Consider the following 24253-nt stretch of genomic DNA (forward strand, 5'->3'; position numbering starts at 1 on the left):
GGACCTGCCCTCAGACGCTCAGTCAGCGCCTTGTTTAGTAGCGCTCCCCTCTCGCAGCCCTGACGGTACTTTTCTTGGCCTCGCACACACAGGAAGGGGGCTGCCCTCGGGCGGAGCAGCGGTGGGTGTACGCCGGCCCCTCCACAAGTGGCTTCAGCATCCCGTCGTCATCCCCGCTGCCCCGTCTCTCCCGCCCTCCGCTGTCCGGTCTGCACCCTGTAGAGGCCGGGGGAGCGACAGCACAATGTCCCAGCACAATGTGACGGTGATCCGGACCACGGCCAGCAGCAGTAACGTGCAGCCCTCCAGCCCGGGGCTGATAGACCGAGGCTACCCCCGCTCCAGCGGCGCCACCCTCAAGTTGTGCCAAGCGGTAAGCGCTGTGTGGCCAGCGGTGTGTGTGGGGCTCTCACCACCATGGTCCGGCAATGGAGGCTGTCTGTAGTTCTCAGCATAAACATTTGTAACTTCACCCAAAGTTTGGGAGCCGGAGAGCCCCCCTGCTGGCACCTCATTCTGTGCCGGAGAGCCCCCCTGCTGGCACCTCATTCTGTGCCGGAGAGCCCCCCTGCTGGCACCTCATTCTGTGCCGGAGAGCCCCCCTGCTGGCACCTCATTCTGTGCCGGAGAGCCCCCCTGCTGGCACCTCATTCTGTGCCGGAGAGCCCCCCTGCTGGCACCTCATTCTGTGCCGGAGAGCCCCCCTGCTGGCACCTCATTCTGTGCCGGAGAGCCCCCCTGCTGGCACCTCATTCTGTGCCGGAGAGCCCCCCTGCTGGCACCTCATTCTGTGCCGGAGAGCCCCCCTGCTGGCACCTCATTCTGTGCCGGAGAGCCCCCCTGCTGGCACCTCATTCTGTGCCGGAGAGCCCCCCTGCTGGCACCTCATTCTGTGCCGGAGAGCCCCCCTGCTGGCACCTCATTCTGTGCCTGAGAGCCCCCCTGCTGGAACCTTATTCTGTGTCGGGGTCATCAGGGGTTGGCACCTTGGTAGTGATTGTTATATTGCCATGAGGGCAGACGGTTGGCACATACTGTGGAGGCTTGTGTGGCTGATACTGGCATACTGTTATCAGGGCATTACTATGGGGGCACAGAAGTGCGCTCTCTAAGCACTTGGACCTTGTTTAGTTATTTACGTCTCTGTTCACATGGATATTCCGTCTGACATCACTATTAGGTCAATTATTGGGGAAGTTGGGGAACTAACAGTGCGCGTATGGTATATACACGTCCGATTCCTGGAATATATATGCTCACTGCCATCTCCACAATAAGAAAAGGAACTAACTGCCACCGCCAGTCGTTTATACAGGTCTCTTGGATACCCATTATATGTAGCGTATGGCTTTGGGGATGCAGTTTGTAGCGCAAGAGGAACAGAGCTATTACATTTTCTATATTTAATCCAAAAATTAGGCAGTGTTTATATATATATATATATATATATATATATATATATATATATATATATATATATATATATATATATATATATATATATATATATCTAATATATAAAGCTGAATGTGTGTGTGTGTGTATGTATGTATGTATGTATGTATGTCCGGGATTGGCATCTGAACCGTAGCAGCTACAGCCACAAAATTTTGCACAGTCACACGTCTGGACCCCGAGAGCGTCATAGGCTATGTTGTGAGGTGAAATTTTAACCCCGCGCTTTCCAATTCACCAAACAATTTTGCCCCTATCTACATAATGGGGAAAAAGTGAAAGGAAAAGTGTTGGAGGCGTCGCAGCTACAGGCACAAAATTTTGCACAGTCACACGTCTGGACCCTGAGAGCGTCAAAGCTATATTGTGAGGTGAAATTTTAACCCCGCGCTTTCCAAGTCACCAAACAATTTTGCCCCTATCTACATAATGGGGAAAAAATGAAAGGAAAAGTGTTGGAGGCAAATTAACAGCTGCCAGATGTGAACAAGGGGGACTTAAAGAATGACAGCGATGGCACCAAAGAGTATATACTGTACAGTTGCTAAGGTGGGGCCCCAACATGGGATAATCACACCACCACGGGGATATGAACACACACACAAAATGCGCCACACACTACCACGTGCTCGAACACATATACCACCCTCAGTGCACATTTCACCACACATACACCAACCTCGCCACATAAAAGTAGAAACACAAAAGTCGCCGCTCAAAACTCGCCACGCGCAAAACTCTCCACATGCAAAACTCGCCACACGTGCAAAACTCGCCACACGCAAAACTTGCACACGCAGAAAAATTGCCACACGCAGAAAAATTGCCACATGCACAAAAGTTGCAACACATGCAAAAGTTGCCTCACACAAAACTTGCACATACTCAAAAGGCACCACACATAAAACTCGCCACGCGCAAAACTCGCCATGCGCAAAACTTGCTGCACACAACTTGCTACACTAACCTGTCACATGCAACTCGACACACAAAAAGTTGCTACACGCATGTCGCCACACAAAACTCATCTCACAAAAGTCCCTACATGCATGTCGCCACACGCAACTCAACACACACAACTTGACACACGAAACTCGCCCTAAAACACACACAAGTCTGGTATCCTTCAAAAATAAAAATCTGATTAATAAGCAGACAAACTACAAGAGCAACAAATGTACCATATAGGAATCCGGCAGCTGTCAGTCACATGACCAGTCTATTATGTGTATGTGTGAGCTAATATATACTGCCAGGGGGTGGGCTTACTGTTGGCTGGGGATTTATCAGGCTGCCATTTTAGCTTACAAATACTGAGGTAAAAATACTGACCAAATAACGTGTGAACGAGGGCTAATACAGGAGGAGATGGCATACAGCTATATACTATATACAGGAGATGACACACAGGTATATACTATTTACAGGGGAGATGACACACAGGTATATACTATATACAGGAGGAGATGACACACAGATATATACTATATACAGGAGAGATGACACACAGGTATATACTATATAGAGGAGGAGATGACATACAGGTACATACTACATACAGGAGGAGATGACATACAGGTATATACTATATACAGGAGGAGATGACACACAGGTATATACTATATACAGGAGCAGATTACCTACAGGTATATAGTATATACAGGAGGAGATGACACAGGTATATGCTATGTATAGGAGGAGATGACATACAGGTATATACTATATACAGGAGATGACACACAGATATATACTATATATAGGTGAGATGACACACAGGTATATACTATATACAGGAGATTACATACAGGTATATCTAATATATAAAGCTGAATGTGTGTATGTATGTATGTGTGTATGTCCGGGATTGGCATCTGTACCGTCGCAGCTACAGCCACAAAATTTTGCACAGTCACACGTCTGGACCCCGAGAGCGTCATAGGCTATGTTGTGAGGTGAAATTTTAACCCCGCGCGTTCCAATTCACCAAACAATTTTGCTCCTATCTACATAATGGGGAAAAAGTGAAGGGAAAAGTGTTGGAGGAAAATTGACAGCTGCCAGATGTGAACAATGAGGACTTAAAGAATGAGAGCGATGGCGACAAAGAGTATATACCGTACAGTTGCTAAGGTGGGGCCCCGACATGGGATACTCACCACACACGGGGATATGAACACAAACACAAAATGCGCCACACACTACCACGTGCTTGAACACATATACCACCCTCAGCACACATTTCACCACACACACACACCAACCTCGCCACATAACAGTCGAAACACAAAAGTCACCACTCAAAACTCGCTACATGCAAAACTCGCCATATGCAAAACTAGGCTCACGCAAAACTCGCCACACGTGCAAAACTCACCTCATGGAAAACTCACCTCATGCAAAACTTGCACACACAGAAAAATTGCCACATGTACAAAAGTTGCACCACATGCAAAAGTTGCCTCACAAAAAACTTGCACATACTCAAAATGCACCACACATAAAACTCGCCACGCGCAAAACTCGCCATGCACAAATCTTGCTGCACACAACTTGCTACACTAACCTGTCACATGCAACTCAACACACAAAATGTTGCTACACGCATGTCGCCACACAAAACTCATCTCACAAAAGTCGCTACATGCATGTCGCCACACGCAACTCAACACACACAACTTGACACATAAAACTCGCCCTAAAACACACACAAGTCTGGTATTGTCCTTCAAAAATAAAAATCTGATTAATAAGCAAACTACAAGAGCAACAAATGTACCATATAGGAAATACGGCAGCTGTCAGTCACATGACCTGTCTATTATGTGTATGTGTGAGCTAATATATACTGCCAGGGGGGAGGGCTTCCTGTTGGCTGGGGATTTATCAGGCTGCCAATAGCAACCAATCACAGCTCAGCTTCTATTTTGCTACAGTTAATTAACCTGAGCTCTGATTGGTTAATATAGGCAACAAAGACATTCTCAGTATAACAAAGCTAATATATGTTGTGAAATGCTTCTATTTGCTTAGTTTTTGCCTTTTAATAATTACATTTCTATCTATTTGTTTTGTGGTTTTTGTGTGCAGAATAAATTTTTGTTAACACATTCTATTTTGCTAACAGCAGTCATTAACCCGGGCGAAGCCGGGTAGTACAGCTAGTATATATATATATATATATCAAAATGGGAACAACAAAACAATACGATATATACAATTACAAAAAGTGAAAAGGCATAGCAAGCAATGTACTAAACCTAATGTCGCAGGAATGGCACTGACTCTTATGAAGGGGACTTGTTCATTTTTGGAAACTACAGAACTACAGCAATCTGTGTCTCCCAGGACTGACCATGGCAAAAGTTCAAAATCTGCTTTTATTTGATAAAAACCACCCCTGTGTGACTGGTCATTGGACGTGGTCCCAAAAGTTGAGATTTCCAACTTTCATGATATCTTTGCCCCTGCAGGTCCCAGGAGGGAGAGATTAATGTCCTATTTCCTATTATGATTTTAGCTTTCCATAGATAGGAAACATGGCATATATATAATCATCCATCTGTCAGCTTTTAATTAGGACTGATCGGCAGGATTGACAGTGACATAAGTAAATGTGTTACTTTACCACGATGCCGGAAATATATCTGCCATAACTATAGGATCTATGCCGTTCATAAAAAACACAATATTCATAACTTGGAAAGGAAACAAAGCAGTCTGTTTGTAGTTCTCTGTTAATAGAGAGGCTAAGGACATGGGACATCTCCACAGGCCATAAATCTGTCACCTTCCACATTCTTTGCAAGCTGTGCCAACTTCAAATACCTGGTTTCAGCAGGGTGGGTCCCGCTGAATAAGGGTCACGTGGAGGTTGGAGTGCTAGATTTTGTTCTATTTAATTCCTAATGATGCCAAGCTTCAATGTTTCTTATGAGATGCCTTTATAGATTCTACAATTAGATCTATGACAGAGGGGATGTTCATTATCCCTATGATTACATGATTCCGTTTTGTGCATCGCTTCCTCTTTTTTCAATTCTTTAAAAATGATTGTCTATTCTAGTTGTTCTGCACCTAGTATGTGGAAGAAGTGCCATCTCCCACCCCTGTTGTGTTGTAGACCCTTTACTAGTTGTGCCTAGTGTTCCGCCTTCAGACACAATATTGAGAATACAGTTTCCTCCGTGACATCATGTGAAAGTATGCACCTGTTTTATGTTACGGGTGATGATTCTTAAAGGGAACCTGTCACCCCCCCCAGGCGTTTGAAACTAAAAGAGCCACCTTGTGCAGCAGTAATGCTGCATTCTGACAAGGTGGCTCTTTTAGTTATTGGTGCTGTAACTGCAGAAATAATCCGTTTTGTAATTAGTCCCAAATACCTTTCTTCAGTCCTGGGGGCAGGCGTTTCCCCCCTGCTGCAGATGCCACACAGCCGTCACTCAAATCCTTTTGGCGCCGGGCGCCGCCTCCTCAGCGCTGTTTTGAAATCAGCCGGTGCCTTCGCTCTTTTCTCCTGCCTTGGGCAAGCGCAGTGAGGGCTGCCCGTCTGTCCTCATATGCAGTCTAGCTGACTGCGCCTGTGCGGCCGCCCTGCCTGTGAATCCCCGCCCAGCAGTGTCTTCTGATTTATTCACACTGCGGGGCTGGGATTCACAGGCAGGGCGGCCGCACAGGCGCAGTCAGCTAGACTGCATATGAGGACAGACGGGCAGCCCTCACTGCGCTTGCCCAAGGCAGGAGAAAAGAGCGCAGGCGCCGGCTGATTTCAAAACAGCGCTGAGGAGGCGGCGCCCGGCGCCAAGAGGATTTGAGTGACGGCTGTGTGGCGTCTGCAGCAGGGGGGAAAGGCCTGCCTCCAGGACTGAAGAAATGTATTTGGGACTAATTACAAAACGGATTATTTCTGCAGTTACAGCACCAATAACTAAGAGTCACCTTGTCAGAATGCAGCATTTTCTGCACAAGGTGGCTCTTTTAGTTTCAAACGCCTGGGGGGGGGGGGGGGTGACAGGTTCCCTTTAATATTGATGTTAATATTTATTTTAAGGACTTAAAATGTCAACAACCCCCCCTCCCCCCTGCACTGCAAAGATGATATCTGTGGTAAAAATCGTAATTATAAATGACAGTGCTTCTGAATAAAGATGACCTATTAACAGATAACATGGTCATTTTATCTGAAATATGAAGAACATTTTTTTTTTTTTTTAAATATTACTTAATAAAAATATAAAAATATCCTTATGGATACCAATAAGTAAGGGTTCGAAGACAGTTATTTGAAAGTTTCGTTAATGAACCACCTAAAATAGGTTAAAAAAAATCTTTGAAAGATCTTTTTTTTTGAATGGGGGAAGGGATATAAAAAATAAAAAAAAAGTCACAAATTTTTGCCAGAGCCAACTTGTGCAAAAAGCTTTATTACTCTGACCTATTTACTATAAGACCACGTTCAGTATTTGGTGAGGTTTTTTTACCTCTGAATTTGTAAGCCAAAACCAGGAGTGGAACAATCAGAGGAAAAGTATAATAGAAACACGTCACATCACCACTTCTGTATTATCACCCACTCCTGGTCTTGGCTTACAAATACTGAGGTAAAAAAAATCAACAAATACTCGTGTGCATGTGACCTTACTTATGCCAAAAATAGGCTTTAATTATACTACAGACAAACAACAAAATTATTAAAGAGAACCTATCATCATGATTTTGATAGGTTAAAATAAAGTTACAAATGCTGCCTCTTTGCATTTGTACAAGCCTCCTATTTTAAAGTTTTCACGAGTAGAGTTGAGGAAATTTTTTCTGGTCCCCGCTTGTTTGGCAAGCTATAGCGCTTACCGAGTAAGCTGCAGAGGGAACTCGGATACATGGAGCGCGCCGGCGGATCGGTGCCACAACCACGTGTCGTGGCTGTGTGACAGTCACAACACATGCATGGAGAGCCCAACACCCATTGCCATTATTTTTTCTTCACTGCCTAATGGTATAAAAGTCTGTGACACACCTGTGGTGTCAATATGATCAGTGCACCCTTAGATTAATTCATTGAGAGTTATAGTTTGTAAAATGGGGTCACTTATGAGGTGTTCTGCTTTTCTAGCATCTCAGGGGCTTTGCCAGTGTGACATGGCACCCTCAAACCAGTGCAGCAAAATTTGCACTGTAATATGGCGCTCCTTCCCTTATGAGCTTTGCAATGTGCCTCAAAAGTAGTTTTTGACCACATATGTGGTATCTGTGCACTCAGGAGAAATTGCAAAACAAATTTTGTGGTCCATTTTCTCCTGTTACCCTTGTGAAAATGGAAAATTTCCAAATTTGGGGCTAAGAAAAAAAACATTTTTGTGGGGAAAATGTGATTTTAATTTTCACGGCTTAACTTTATAAACTTATGTGAAGTACCTGGTTGTTTAAGGTGCTCAATACACATCTAGATAAGTCACCTGAGGGGTCTAGTTTCTAAAATGGTGTCACTTTTTGGAGATTTTCACTGTTTAGGCACATTAGGGGCTCTCCAAAAGCGACATAGCATCCGCTAATTATTCCAGCAAATTTAGCATTCAAATAGTCAAATGGCGCTCCTTCCCTTCGAAGCCCTGTCGTGCGCCCAAACCGTTTTCCCCCACATATTGGGTATTCTTATTATTTATTTATATAGCACCATTGATTCCATGGTGCTGTACATAAGAAGGGGTTACATACAAATTACAGATATCACTTACAGTAAGCAAACTAACAATCACAGACTGATGGGTGAGGACCCTGCCCTTGCGGGCTTACATTCTACAGGATGGTAGGGAAGGAGACAAAAGGTTGAGGGTTGCAGGAGCTTCGATAGTGGTGAGGAGGCAGCGGGGTCAGTGCAGGCTGTAGGCTTTCCTAAGTACATGGGTTCTCAGGCTCTGTCTGAAGGATCCAAATGTGGTTGATAGTCAGATGTGTTGGGGCAAAGAATTCCAGAGGATGGGGGATATTCGGGAGAAGTCTTGGAGGCAGTTGGGTGAGGAGCGAATAAGTGTGGAGGAGAGAAGGAGGTCTTGGAAGGACCGGAGATTGCATTAGGGTACTGTCACACATTGGCACTTTGATCGCTACGACGGTACGATCCGTGACGTTCCAGCGATATCCATACGATATCGCTGTGTCTGACACGCAGCAGCGATCAGGGACCCTGCTGAGAATCGTACGTTGTAGCAGATCGTTTGGAACTTTCTTTCGTCGCTGGATCTCCTGCTGTCATCGCTGGATCGGTGTGTGTGACAGCGATCCAGCGATGCGTTCGCTTGTAACCAGGGTAAACATTGGGTTACTAAGCGCAGGGCCGCGCTTAGTAACCCGATGTTTACCGTGGTTACCAGCGTAAAAGTAAAAAAAAACCAAACAGTACATACTTACATTCCGGTGTCTGTCCCCCGGCGTTCTGCTTCTCTGCACTGTGAGCGCCGGCCAGCCGGAAAGCGAGCACAGCGGTGACGTCACCGCTGTGCTTTCCGGCTGGCAGGCACAGTGCAGAGAAGCAGAACGCCGGGGGACAGACACCGGAATGTAAGTATGTACTGTTTGTTTTTTTACGTTTACGCTGGTAACCACGGTAAACATCGGGTTACTAAGCGCGGCCCTGCGCTTAGTAACCCGATGTTTACCCTGGTTACCCGGGGACTTCGGCATCGTTGGTCGCTGGAGAGCTGACTGTGTGACAGCTCCCCAGCGACCACACAACCACTTACCAACGATCACGGCCAGGTCGTATCGCTGGTCGTGATCGTTGGTAAATCGTTTAGTGTGACAGTACCTTTAGGGAAGATATCAGGAGATTAGTTCAGAGATATATGGAGGAGACAGGTTATGGATGGCTTTGTAGGTCAGTATTAGTAACTGGATACGCTGAGGGAATGGGAGCCAGTGAAGAGATTTGCAGAGGGGGAAGCAGAGGAGTAGCGAGGAGAGAGATTAATTAGTTGGGCACCAGAGTTAAGGATGGACTGGAGAGGTGCGAGAGTGTTAGCAGGGAGGCCACAGAGGAGGATGTTGCAGTAGTCAGGGCGGTATAAGCGTACTCAGGAGAAATCGCACAACAAATTGTATAGTCCATTTATCGGTCGTCCATGACAGCACTACGGAGAGAGGGGATCCGCCCTTCAGGAACAGGAAACCTACAGATACATAAGGGCGGCACCTCTCCCACGCATCAGTTGGTTTCCTGTTCCTGGAGGACAGGATTCCCTGCAGATACGACTTCGTTTCTCCTATCAATACCCAGGCCGGCTGTCCGACCCAGGTAGCGAGGGGGTCTCCTACCTCGGGCAGTGCGGGTCCCTGGAAGCGCCACGGTGGGTCCGGGTAGGGCTCCACGACAGTGAGCGGTGCAGTGTGGAGCGACGTCCGGATGAGGTCCATCCCCAGTGGTCAGCAGGTGAGTATGTCCCCCCCCGGGGTCCGCTCTCCCCCCTGGGCCTCGGTCTTCCCCACTCTGATCCCCGTCGGTGCGGTGCAGCGCGGCGTCCTGTGTGCTCCTTTTGATTCGGGACCGGAGCTGGGGGTCGGACGCCGGCCTCTGCCGCGGTCACCGCTGGGCTGCGGCCGTGGAAGCGGCGGTGGCGTAGCGGGGGGGCGGCTGGATGGTCCGGCGGCACCGTTCCCCAGCTTCCGGGCACGTTTCTGAGCGTTCTGCCCGAAACCGGAAGTGACGCGCAGGGGGCGGGGCCAAAACCGGAAGTCAAACGCCGGCCGTTTTTTTTCTAAAAACGCCACTGTCCTGCATGCGGCGGGGGGGGGGGGCGTTTGGGTGCAGGGGGGGGTGGAGCAGTCACCTGCAAGTCGGGGGGGTGGATTTGGCCACACACCTGCACTGATTCCGGATCCGGGGGAGGGCTATTTATAGCCAAACAGAATGCTGCAGCACTGCTTGTGATCTGCAGCTATGGATGAGCCGGAAGCTGCCGTCGGTCTGCTGGAGCAGGAGCAGGATGGATCCTCGGAGAAGTCCCATGCGAACCCCCAGCTGAAGACCCGCGGACGCAGTAACCAGACCAGTCGCAGATCTAAGCAGAAGGATCTGGACCGACCCCCCAGTAATCCGGTACCTACCGCTACTGCCTGGGTAAGAGATCTTCGTGAATGTACCCTGATGCAGTCTTTTCCTATGTTTATTTCCGTAGGGGAAAAAAAGCGCTGGTAAATCAAAAAACAAGGAGTGCGCGCTATGCGCTTGCCCTTTGCCAGACGCCTACCCTAAGAGACTTTGTCAGTCGTGTGTACGGCAGACGGTAGGAAATAAATTGATGGGAACACTGATAGCGGTAGCGCCAGATAAATTACATAGCCTTTTTCTCCGCTCCCATAGGTGGCGGAAGAGTCTCCTGATTTCACATCAAGCCTTAGGGAGATTATCAGGAAGGAGGTGAAAGATTCCCTGAAATCCCTGTCCCGGGGGGAGTCTTCAAAAAGAAGAAGGGAGCCTAGCGCCTCAGAGTCGGAGTTGTCCGCTGGCCCTAGTAGGGAGAATGAGTCAGACGCCTCTGTCTCCTCAGCGTCCTCTTCGGAAGAGGAGTCTAACCGGTTCTGTTTCCCATTGGACCAAATGGACAAACTTATTAAGTCAGTTAGATCCACCATAGGGGTGGCTGATGAAAGGCCAGAACTCTCTACACAGGACCTAATGTTTGGCGGTCTAGACCCTAAAAAACGTAGGTCTTTTCCGCTCAATGACAAGGTCCAGAACCTCATCAAAAGGGAATGGAAAAAACCGGAGAAGAAAGGCTCTTTTCCACCTGCCTTTAAACGCAGATATCCCTTTGAGGACCCCATGGTGAATACATGGGATAAGGCGCCGAAATTGGACGCAGCGGTGTCTAAGGCGTCTAAAAAATCATCTATCCCCTTCGACGACATGGCTTCCCTAAAGGACCCTCTCGATAAGAAGGCTGACTCATTCCTTAAAGGGACATGGGAGATGTCGGCGGGTGCCCTGAGACCTGCTGTAGCGGCGACATGTGCAGCCAGATCGATGATGGTCTGGCTGGATCAGCTAGGGTCTAAGTTGGAAGGCGGTGTTTCCAGAGACTCTATGTTGAAATTCCTGCCAACAATTCAGAATGCCGCTGCCTTTCTCGCGGACGCATCTGCGGATTCGGCAAGAATGGCGGCTAGGGCGGCCGGACTATCAAACGCAGCACGCAGGGCCCTATGGCTGAAATGTTGGCCAGGTGACCTTCAATCCAGATCCCGTCTGTGCTCTATCCCATGCGAAGGGGAATACCTGTTTGGTCCAGTCCTAGATGAACTGCTGGAGAAAGCTGGAGACGAGAAGAAAAAGTTTCCCAATCTACCAGCTACCTCTTACAGGCGTCCCTTCACAGGGAAAAGATTCTTTCGGAGGAGACCAGCCAGAGACCAGAGCAGATGGGATGAGAAAAAGAAGAAAGGTACTGGATTTATGTTTGGAGGTGGAGGACGTCAGGAGCCATCCCGTGAGGTCAAAAAACCACCCCAATGACTAGTCGCCCCGGTGGGAGGTAGACTATCTGCCTTCTACCCGGCCTGGTCCAAAATCTCCAGTAGTGATTGGATTTTGGGGTTAATAGCTACGGGTCTGCGGCTAGAGTTCTCCTCCATCCCTCAGAACTTCTTCAGAGTTACCCCACTCAGGTCCTCTCCAGCAGAACAGGCGGCCCTGGAAGCAGAAGTTCACGACCTGCTCAGTAAGAATGTCCTGTCAGAGGTTCCGGAAGGAGAACAGGGTAGAGGATTCTACTCTCCTCTATTTCTAATAAGTAAACCTGATGGCTCCTTCAGAACAATTATTAACCTTAGGGCTCTTAATAATTTCCTGACCGTCCAATCATTTAAGATGGAAACTATTAACACCGCAATAAAGCTGCTGTTTAAAAACTGCTTTATGGTAGTATTGGATTTGAAGGACGCCTATTACCATATCCCCATTTATGCAGGTCACCAACGATACCTGAGGGTGGCGGTAAGGTTGGATGGGGTAATCAGACACTTCCAGTATAGGGCCCTCCCCTTTGGTATATCGGTCGCCCCTCGAGTGTTTACCAAAGTTATGGCGGAGGTTATGGCTCACTTGCATGAGTCCAACATTCTAATAATCCCCTACCTGGACGATCTCCTTATCGTAGGTAAAACGGCGGATCACTGTCTGGAACAGTTACATAAAGTGATGTCTGCTCTGGAGCGTCTGGGGTGGATGCTAAATGTCAAAAAATCACGCTTACAGCCCATGACGGTGCAGCGATTTTTAGGCCTGACCCTGGATTCCCAGGTTCAGGAATGCCGTTTGCCTCAAGAGAAAATTGATCGCCTGCACCTTCAGGTGCTGAATGCCTCTAAAAACCCCACCATGTCCCTTAGAAGAGCCATGTCTCTGTTGGGCTCTCTCTCGTCCTGTATTCCAGCGGTCCGATGGGCCCAGTATCATACGAGGATACTTCAGGGCGAGGTGCTGTTACAACAAAAAAGGTTGGGGGGATGTCTGGAGAGCCTGATGACCCTATCCCAAGACGCTATTATATCCCTCGGATGGTGGCTAGTCCAAGAGAACCTGTCCACAGGGGTCCCCTGGGAATATAATGTAACTCGTATAGTCACCTCGGACGCTAGCCCTTCTGGATGGGGGGCTCACATGGGGGATACATTGATCCAGGGGCTTTGGGATCAGGATCAGATAGAAATGTCTTCCAACCTAAAGGAGTTAACGGCTGTGGAACAGGCAGTTAAATCACTCCTTGTCTATCTACAGGGCCACCACGTGCGGGTATTCTCGGACAATCGGGTCGCCGTGGCATACATAAATCACCAAGGCGGGACTCGTTCCAAATCCCTAATGTGCGTAGCAGATCGTCTATTCCATCTAGCAGAGCAACATCTTCTCTCATTGACGGCTCTTCACATAAGAGGGGCAGAAAACACTACAGCGGATTTCTTAAGCCGCAACACATTGAGGCAGGGGGAGTGGTCCCTGAACGACTCCATCTTCAACCTCATCGTGGAAAGGTGGGGTCAACCAGAAATAGACCTGTTTGCCACAAAAGAAAACAGGAAAGTGGCACAATTCTGCTCTCTCAACCCCAGAGAAAATCCTCTGTCAGTAGACGCCCTCCTCATAGACTGGAACTTCAGGCTAGCCTACGCCTTTCCTCCCCTGTCTCTACTTCCTCTGGTGGTGAGGAAAATCAGGAAGGACAAAGCCACAGTGATAATAATTGCCCCCTTCTGGCCCAGAAGGACGTGGTTTCCATGCCTGAGGGCTATGTCGATATCCGACCCATGGGTCTTGCCAGACATCCCGGATCTCCTGTCCCAGGGCCCAGTCTACCATCCTCGGGCGGTTGGCCTTCATCTGACGGCGTGGATTTTGAGCGGGCGCTGTTAAAGGATAGGGGGTTCTCTCCGGGCCTCATTAACACTCTACTGAAGAGCAGAAAAATAATCACCACAAAGATTTATGTTAGGATCTGGAAGAGGTTCCTTCAAAACTCGGGGGTAATAGCTGGTCAGTCAATACCAATAGACCAGATTTTAGAATTCTTACAGAAAGGGTTAGATATGGGGTTATCCCCAAATACACTTAAAGTGCAGGTATCAGCCTTAGGGGCCCTCTTTGGCTGCAACATTGCTGAGAATCACTGGGTCAGCAGATTCATCAGAGCGACAAAACGGTCCAGGCCAATGGTGAAGAATAGGGTCATGCCATGGGACCTGAACCTAGTCCTCTCAGCCATGACAGAGGCCCCATTTGAGCCAATTGCATCAGCCTCTATTAAAAATGTATCACTTAAAGTAGCCTTCCTGGTGGCCCTAACATCGGCGCGTAGGATAGGCGACATCCAAGCATTATCCAGGGTTCCCCCTTACATGCAGCTTAGGGATGATAGAGTGATACTATCCCCTGATCCAGCATATCTTCCTAAAGTAGTGTCCAGGTTCCACAGAACACAGGAAATAGTTCTTCCATCCTTCCTCCCCAATCCTACTAACGATAAGGAAAGGAAGCTACACACTTTAGATGTAAAAAGATGTATCCTGGAATATCTGGCAGTAACTGATCCCTGGAAGATAGATAACGCCCTATTCGTGTCCTATCAGGGTAGTAGGAAGGGTCACAGGGCATCAAAATCTACTTTAGCTAGATGGATCAGGGAGGCTATCTCGCTGGCATACATCTCAAAGGGCAAGCCGGCGCCTGAAGGTCTGAAAGCCCATTCCACTAGAGCTATGGCGGCTTCGTGGGCGGAAAGATTGGAGGTGTCGATCGACCAAATTTGTAAGGCTGCTACTTGGTCTTCTCCACACACATTCTATAACCATTATAGATTGAACTTGGGTGCCTCTTCTGACCTTTCGTTTGGTGTAAGGGTGCTGCAAGCTGTAGTCCCTCCCTAGTTAGTTACTCTCTGTAATTCTCTCCGTAGTGCTGTCATGGACGACCGATAAAGTCTTAGTTACTCACCGGTTAACGGTGTTTTTCGGAGTCCATGACAGCACCTGTACATACCCTCCCGTCTTCTTAAGTTCTGGGTGTACACCTCTTCCTTTATTTATATAATTCACGGGTAGTGAATAGTTAGTTATTGGTATCATTGTTTATTATGTATGCTATTAACCTTGGTGGTCCTCTTGTGCTCTGTAAACCAACTGATGCGTGGGAGAGGTGCCGCCCTTATGTATCTGTAGGTTTCCTGTTCCTGAAGGGCGGATCCCCTCTCTCCGTAGTGCTGTCATGGACTCCGAAAAACACCGTTAACCGGTGAGTAACTAAGACTTTTCTCCTGTTACCCTTGCGAAAGTACATAAAACTTAGGTCTAAAGGAAAAATTTTGTGGGAAAAAAAAGGTTACTTTTTCCTTTTACATTCCATAAATTCCTGTGAAGCATCTGAAGGGTTAATGAACTTCTTGAATGTGATTTTGAGCACCTTGAGAGGTGCAGTTTTTAGAATTGTGTCACTTTTGGTTATTTTCTGTCATACAGATCTCTCAAAATAACTTCAAATGTGAGCTGGTCCCTTAAAAAGAAAAAAAAAAATGGCTTTGTGAATTTCGTTGTATGCAAAAATGAGAAATCACTGGTCAACTTTTAATCCTTATAACGTCTTAACAAAAATTGTTTAAAAAATTGTGTTGATGTAAAGTAGCCATGTGGGAAATGTTATTTATTAACTATTTTGTGTGACATGACTCAGATTTAAGGGAAGAAAAATTAAAAGTTAGAAAATAAATTTTAAAGAGAGAATATGGACTATACACGTAGTGAAGTACACGCCTGGAACAAGCAATTTGGTGGTAGAAACTGGGCCTTCAATTCAATATTGAATAAAGGGAGTAAAAGGCGCACTTTTTTTGACTGAGAGTCTGCTTCACAGATACAGACACGTCTTATAATACACTAAGCTACATCAGACAACACTTCATACTCCTCATTTGATAATCAAATAAGAACATTACAATGTAATAATGATCTGGTTTCAAATTATTCCAAGCACAAAGAAGATGTTGTTTTGTTTTACTCTTCAAAAAGAGGAAGAGGCACAGGAGCAGGGGAGGCAGGAAACATAAAAGATATCCCCAAAAGTATGAAAAGAACAATGGAGATACAGTAACCAATCTCTCTAGCAATATCCTGACAGAAACACAAATGATTGTCCTTTCTAGAGGTCTTACATTCTCTCCTACCAATGAATTTGATGTCTATACAACTTTATTAGATGTTAATACATGTTTCTTAATTTGACTTTACACTGTAGTTTTCAAACTTGAATATTCAACTTCTCTTTTTCAAGATAAAATGTTCCAGTTTTACTTCGGGAGCTATAGATCAGAAACTTTTCGAAGATTTATTTGTAACACACCCTGTGACTCCTATTTTTCATTCTTTACCTAAGATGCACAAGGAACCCCACCCCCCATTCAGACCGATAGTTGCAGGAATATGGATTTTGGTAGAAAAACTGCAACCGTTGATTTCTTGTTAAAATGCTTAGTATCCCTAATGCAACCGTTGATTTCCTCCTTAGATCGCACTTTATGTCCTAACAGCTGCATATGGATGACGTGATCTGTAGCATTATATCCATCTTGACCACATAATGTAGCCATTGATACTTGGAACAGACATCATCTTGATTACACTAATTATTCCTAACAGGTGCAGGAATGTTTAATTATGCCGGTTGAGCTCCTATTGAAACATAACAATTTTTCTTTTTATGGTCAGTTTTTCATCCAAAAACGCAGAGCGCCATTATGAGCAGGTTTTTCTCTATCTATATCAATTATTTTTGTCAAAGTGGGAAAACTTTATTTTTTCCCATGCAAATCCTTTCTTCTCCCATATCAGGAGGTATGGTCATTTTATAGATGATCTTCTTCTGATGTGGGGTGGACCTAGGGAAATGGCATTGACATTTTTTGACTACATAAACGCCAACGATATGAATCTAATATGAATCCATTTTTTAGATATTACATTAACTCTGGATTTCTTGGAGGGAGTTATTTCTCCCTGCAGGAAGAACACTGCAACCAATTCCATTTGACATGTTGTTGTGAATTCCGTTCTGGAGCTCCCTCCTGTGGTTGCTAATGGTATTTTTGTGAGTTCTGCTCTTGGGCTCCCTCTGGTGGTTTCGAGTGGAACTGCTGCTTCTTTGGGTAGCTGTGGCAGCTGCCTTCACTAATCGCCTTGCCTGGGTTTGTTATTTAAACCTGCTCTGGGCTTTAGTTCATGCCAGCTGTCAATGTCCTTGGCTTGGATTTGGTTCTCTCCTTGGATTTCTCATATGGCCTGTCCTTGTCAGCAAAAGATAAGTTTTTGCTAGTCCTTGTTTGTCCATTTGTTTGGTCTCTATTGCTTTGCAAATATGTCTCTTTTTGTCCAGCTTGTCACTATGTCATATTCAGGCTAGCTGGAAGCTCTGGGAAAGCAGATTTGCCCCTCCACACCGTGAGTCGGTGTGGAGTTTATTTTTGTAAACTCTGCGTGGATTTTGTAGTTTTTAATACTGACCGCACAGTATCCTTTTCTCTCTGTCTATCAAGTTTAGTATTGGCCTCCTTTGCTGAAATCTGATTTCATTTCTGTGTACGTCATTTCCCTCTTCACTCACAGCCAATATTTGTGGGGGGCTATCTTTCCTTTTGGGGTTTTCTCTGAGGCAAGATAGCTTTCTATTTCCTTCTTTAGGGGTAGTTAGTTCTTAGGCTGTGAAGAGGTGTCTAGGGAGAGTTAGGAACATCCCACGGCTATTACTAGTGTTGTTGTTAGGATTAGGGACTGCGGTCAGTAGAGATACCACCTTCTCAGAGCTCGTCCCATGTTGCGTTTTAGCCACCAGGTCATATCAGTGTGGCCTCTTAACCACCAGGTCATAACACATGTAAGATCATGCCACCGCAAATACAGTATTAAAAATATTCCAGTGGGAGAACTTTAGTGATCAGGAGAATTCCACCCTGTAAATTTGTTATAACAGCGAGGCAAATTATATTAAAGAAAGATTAGAACAATGTAGTTATTCCAAATTAATGATTGAAAGAGCTGATAGCATTGTCAGGAATGAAAATCGCAGTACAATGGTAGTTAATTCAAGTAATGAGAACCAATCAGGCAGCAGCCAAAATGGAGTTATATTTAGGACATGGTATAATTAGCATTTTATATATGCAATGAATAAAGTCACATGACCGAAACGTGCTTTCTAGCGTTGTTAAACTTACTTTTGAGTGTGAAGCAGAGACTTCACTTTTTATGTGAATGTTGTCACGACACCTCCACTCAGTGCATCTTTACTAACCGCTCAGCCGTCCAGTAGGGTGCAAGGGCATGCTACTTTGTCGGTGCTTTGATGGACTGCTCAGCCATCCAATTGGAGTCTGGGAGGTTCTGAACTTCTAACAGGTGTTTTCTGTTCCAGGTGATTACCCAGCTACTTAGCTGAGCTGTCAGTCGCAGATCTCTGCCAGACTTGGCATATGCTCATTGTCTTGCTGTGTATTTCTATGCTCTGTATATTGATCTATTGCTGCCTGACATTAAATTTGTTCTGACCATCCGTTTGCCTAGCCCCTTTGCAGTGATCCAAGATCTTCCTGGTATTCTGACCTCGACTGCGACCTGACTTTACCTTTGTCTTTCTCCTTTAGTTTACTACGTGCTCTCTTGGTATTTGGCCCCCGGAAAATTTGACTACCCTGCCTCACGGCTTGTCTTTGAGTAGTGACTAGCATCGCAAATTTGCTGAATAAAACAAAGGCTATTACAGGAAACCTGTCACCATGAAAATACAGCACAATCTGCAGACATTTTATAGAGCTGAGCAAATCGATGCATAGTTTTGTTGTGAGAAAAGATTGAGCATAGTTTGTGTTTTATTAATTTAAACCTCTGCTCTTTCTGGGATTTACAGTCCAGTGGGCGGTCCTATCTGTGATCGACTGCTATCCCTATATGCTCACTTAGGCTGGTTTCACACTTGCGTTTTGATCTGCAGCGTTTTAGCGCTAAAAAACGCATGCGTTTTTTTTCTATACTTAACATTAAAAAACGCATGCGTTTTTTAGCATGCGTTTTGACGCGTTTTCGGCAACGCGTGCGTTTAGTTGCAGAAATGCAACCTGTAGTAATTTCTAGCGGCGTTTTTTTGCCGCAAAAAAACGCATGTGTTTATTTGCGGCAAAAAAATGTATTGCTGTCTATGTAAACGCATGCGTTTTTAAGCACATGCGTTTGCTTGTGTTAAAAACGCATGCGTTTTTATAGAAAAACACAAGAAAACACACAAAAAAACAAGAAAACCCTAACCCTAACCCTTGGGTTACTAGGGATCCTAACCCTAACCCTAAGGTTAGGATCCCTAGTAACCCTAGAGATCCTAACCCTAACCCTAGGGATCCTAACCCTAACCCTTAGGGTTAGGATCCTAACCCTTAGGGTTAGGGTTAGGATCCCTAGGGTAACGGTTAGGGTTAGTATCCCTAGTAACCCTAGGAATCCTAACCCTAACCCTAGGGATCCTAACCCTAACCCTTAGGGTTAGGATCCTAACCCTTAGGGTTAGGATCCTAAGGGTTAGGGTTAGGATCCTTAGGGTTAGGGGTAGGGTTAGGGTTAGGGTTTGGATCCCTAGGGTTATGGTTAGGGGTAGGGTTATGGTTAGGATCACAAGGGTTAGGGGTAGGGTTAGGGTTTGGATCCCTAGGGTTATGGTTAGGGTTAGGATCCCAAGGGGTAGGGTTAGGGTTTGGATCCCTTTATCACCTTGATGGTGGGGGGTGGCTTCAGTGACCTGGTGACCAGGACATTCTAATAAAAAGCTACCCCTAACCCTAACCCTAGGGATCCTAGCCCTAGCTAATTCTATTAATAGTGGGTTTTCTAGTTGATTTTGATGATTGGCAGCTGTCACACACTTCTCAGCATGCGTTTCAAAAACGCAAACGCAGGAAAAAACGCATGTAAATGCGTCAAAACGCCACGTTTTTTTTTCTGCATGCAAAAACGCATGCGTCTAAAAAACGCAGCGTTTGCATGCGTTTTTTCACCACCTGCGTTTTTTTTAAAAACGCTGCAGATCAAAATGCAAGTGTGAAACCAGCCTTATCCAATGAATGATGTCCGTCACTGATGGGATCGCCCACTGGATCGAAAATCCCAGAGAGAGCAAAGGTTTAAATGAACAAAACACATACAGATTGCACTGCAATTTTTTGATGACCAGTTCCCTTTAATCTCTTTAGCCCACAAGGTGGTTTGCACGTTAATGACCAGTCCAATTTTTACAATTCTGACGTGTTACTTTATGAGGTAATAACTCTGGAACGCTTCAACAGATCCCACTGATCCTGAGATTTCGTTTTTTTTTCGTGACACATCGTACTTCATGATAGTGGTAAAAATTTCTTCATTATAACTTGCGTTTACTTGTGGAAAAAAACCCTAACACTTGGTGAAAATGTTGCAATTTTTCAAACTTCTTTGAATTCTTTGAGTTCTTTTGCCGTTAAATCAGAGAGATATGTCACACAAAATAGTCAATAAATAACATTTCCCACATGTCTACTTTACATCACAATTTTTTTTTAAACAAAATGTTTTTTTGTTAGGAAGTTATAAGGGTATGAACTGATCAGTAAATGCTGCAGTTTGGATGCTGCATGCTTGTGTAGTGTCTAACCCGCAGCATCCAGATGTTACAGCATAGTGGATGGAATTTTAAGAAATCCAATCTCCACTATGCGTGAACAGACGCCCGCAGAAACGGACATGTGGCACGTCTCTCCAGATCGCAGCATGTCAATTTCTCAAATTTCACCCATACAATCTATTGGCGCCGTGAATCCACACGGTTCAGTGATCATGTGTGGATTCACCTGCATTCAATAGACAGCAGCGCTTTGGACGCAGCGAACATGTGGATCATCGGCGCATACCCTTTAAAGTATATACAGAGACTCTAAGTGTTAAAGGAGCAGAATCCCTCAAGTGACCCCGTTTTGGAAATTATACCCCTTTGGGAATTTATCTACAGGTGTAGTGACGATTTTGACTCCATGGGTGTTTTCATGTAACAAGCAGCAATGAATGTTGCCGAGTGAAAATTGCAAACTGCCATTGTATTGACCAGTACCTTATAGTGACCAGTGCGTTATACCCAGCTCATGCTTCTGGAGACATGCACCCGTAAGTTAGGCGGGCTCTCATCGCTTCAGAAATGGCAAACATGTGGACGCTGTGAGCCCCACAGTGTGCCTAAACCACATATAGTGTTCACTTCTTGGGGGGGAAGTGCCAAAAAGATGCAAATGCAAAACGCACGTCGGGGCTGAAGACTACATCTCAGGTTGTGTACTCCAACTCTTCTTACATGCATTTCGCTATTCATCTCTCCTGTATACTCTCTGCATAGGCATTTATTTTGCATATCTCTTTATAGGCACTATGCCAGTCTACAATACATCATAAGCCCTTTCGCTTATATATGAAATATTCACTATGTGGTTTTTATTCTCTGCTGTGTATATACACTATGCACTTTACTGATGATATATCAGTGGGTCACACACTTCATATAGTGATATGACACACTGATCTAACATTATGCACTAAGCATTTTACAGTACTCATTCAGTAAATTAATGAATACACGATATATACCATATGTGCATTTTTCTAATTAAAGCAGTTAAATGGCTTATCATATAGTAGACTTTATAAGTATTTACTAAAATAATTACTATGTAGGATTTGACCTCGTAATGACAAAGCAAACCTATATGTGAACCCTCTTTAATCGCAATAGTACACTCCTGTCTTTTGTAGTTTTATTTTGTACCTGTATCTGCTTTAAAAAAAAACAAACAAAAAAAACCCGATTTTTTATCAAATTATGTATGTTTAATAAAGTTGTAAAATTTTTTCTTAAACTTGGCATCGACTTCCCTCAATCTGTGAGATTATATTAAAATTAGCACTAAATAAAAATTCCCCTATCTCTGAATCCATATGGCAGATTGGAAAAAAATAAAAGCGAATACTCAGGGGAGCAGAACAATTAAATACGAGCGAAAACTGGACTTTTTTGACCTGTAACAGGTCCCGATAAACATCTCGCCACATCATTTCAATTGGGCTGAGGTCTGGACTGGGCCATTTTAACACCTCGTTTCTTTTCTATTTAACCCCTTACCGACATAGGACGTATTGGTACGTCCCATGTTCCAGTGACTTTCACATTGGACGGTCGGAGACCCGGCTGTTGCACCCAGCCAAAGGCTCTTCAAATGTGACATGGCCTCCACAATCTATGCCAGCCAAAATTGAGCTCCAGCATTCAATTGTCATTCCTTTCCTTTCCAAGCCCTGCCGAGCGCCCAAACAGTAGTTTTCATCCACACATGGCTTATCTGTGTACTTAAGCGAAATTGCACAATAAATTGTATGATCTAGTTTCTCCTGTTACCATTGTGAAAATGAAAAATTTGAGGGTAACGCAACATTTTTGTGGGAAATACCTGTTTGTTTTATTTTTTACATTTTCACAGCTCAACTTTATAAAATTCTGTAAAGCACCTGTGGTTCAAGATGCTCACCGTCACACTTCTAGATAAGTTCCTTGAGGGGTGTAGTTTCCAAACTGAGGTCACTAGTGGGTGGTTCCACTATTTAGGCACTTCGGGGCTCTCCAAATGTGACATGTCGTCCGTTCTCTATTCCAGTGAATTTTACTATCAGTCAGTTGGTGCTCCTTACATTTCAAGCCCAAATAGTAGTTTTCCACCACATGTCGGGTATTTGTGTACTCAGGAATAATTGCACAACAAATTGTATGGTCCATTTTTTCCTGTTACCCTGATGAAACTGAAAAATTTTGCGTCCGTAATATTTTTGTGGGAAAAAGTAACATTTTTATTTATTCCTTCCATATTGCTATAATTTCTGTGAAACACCTAAAGAGTTAATAAACTTCTTGAATGTGGTTTTGAGCACTTTGAGGGCGCAGTTTTTTAAAATGGTGTCACTTTGGGGTATTTTCTGTCATAAAGGCCCCTCAAAGTCCCTTCAAATGTGATGTCGTCCCTAAAAAAAAAAAAAAAAAAAAAAAATTGATTTGTGAATTTTGTTGGAAAAATGAAAAATTACTGATTAACTTTTAGCCCTTCTAACTTTCTAACTAAAACAAAAGTTTAAAAAATGATGCTGATGTAAACTAGACATGTGGTGAATGTTCTTTATTATCCATTTTGTGTGGTATCACTGTCTGAATTATTATGCTCTTAAACCAACTTTTGAAAATTGCTAAATTTTAACTTTTTTTGTTACAGGAAAGAAATATATCTTGGTACCGTGTTAGCCAGTAGATAGAAAAATATTTAGAATTGAGAGTCCTCAGTGGTTGATACCTTTTAATGGCTAACTGAAAGGATGGTAACAAATTGCAAGCTTTCGAGACTACATACGTCTCTTTGCCTGATGAAGAGACGTATGTAGTCTCGAAAGCTTGCAATTTGTTACCATCTTTTCAGTTAGCCATTAAAAGGTATCAACCACTGAGGACTCTCAATTCTAAAACTTTTTTTGTAAAATCATCAATGCAAAATAATATTTACCAACATTTACCACTAACATGATATACAACATGTCACAGTAAAAAATGATTCCGTAGGATCTGCTGAAGTTTTCCGAGTTATTACCGCATAAAGTTACGCTGGGTCAGAACTGTAAAATTTGGCCTGGTCAGAAAGGAGAAAACAGGCTCGGGGCTGAAGGGATTAAGCCATCCTGATACGCACAGGCACACCAGCTATTATTGGATCCGTGTGGTGCCCATTGACTAAATGGACATCACAATGACTGAAAACAGTCTCCTTGAGAATGTGTCCTTTTGCAGTATATGATCGCGTCTATCAAATCTGTCCCTCCTTTGTCTCAGCTACATCAGAGGCACTTCACCCATGAGACCCCTCTGAGTTTGGGAAGCGCTGGTCTATGGGGGATTGGCACAATATGTGCACAAAGTGTATGGGGTACTTTGATGGAACAAGTTTGTGTACGGGGTACGTGCTTAGCTACATTGAGAAAAGCTGGTATACGGTTCTGTGGCTGAGCACTCGTAGCTGGCGCTTTACTTTTCACCCTGACCAATTTGAGCAGTAAAGTTTCTTTTCACAGAGGAAGGATCAAATTGCAGAATAAATGGCCCTTTTTGTGCAATGTCTGTGGCATTCATTCCAGCACATTCTACCTTGCGGAGTCCTCTGGCCAGACGACTGGAAAA

General features: G+C 44.8%; 1 protein-coding gene across 1 annotated transcript in view; it reads left to right on the forward strand.

The window, feature by feature from the left end:
• Nucleotides 1-66: 66 nt before the first annotated feature.
• CMTM7 (CKLF like MARVEL transmembrane domain containing 7) overlaps nucleotides 67-24253 on the forward strand; it is a 68710-nt gene continuing 44523 nt past the window's right edge. The window contains exon 1 of the mRNA XM_077268970.1: nucleotides 67-373. Coding sequence (XP_077125085.1) covers nucleotides 245-373 — 129 coding nt within the window. The 5' untranslated portion in view covers nucleotides 67-244. The remainder of the gene's footprint in view (nucleotides 374-24253) is intronic.

This window comes from Ranitomeya variabilis, chromosome 6, assembly GCF_051348905.1.
Source record: "Ranitomeya variabilis isolate aRanVar5 chromosome 6, aRanVar5.hap1, whole genome shotgun sequence".
Classification (NCBI taxonomy): Eukaryota; Metazoa; Chordata; class Amphibia; order Anura; family Dendrobatidae; genus Ranitomeya; species Ranitomeya variabilis.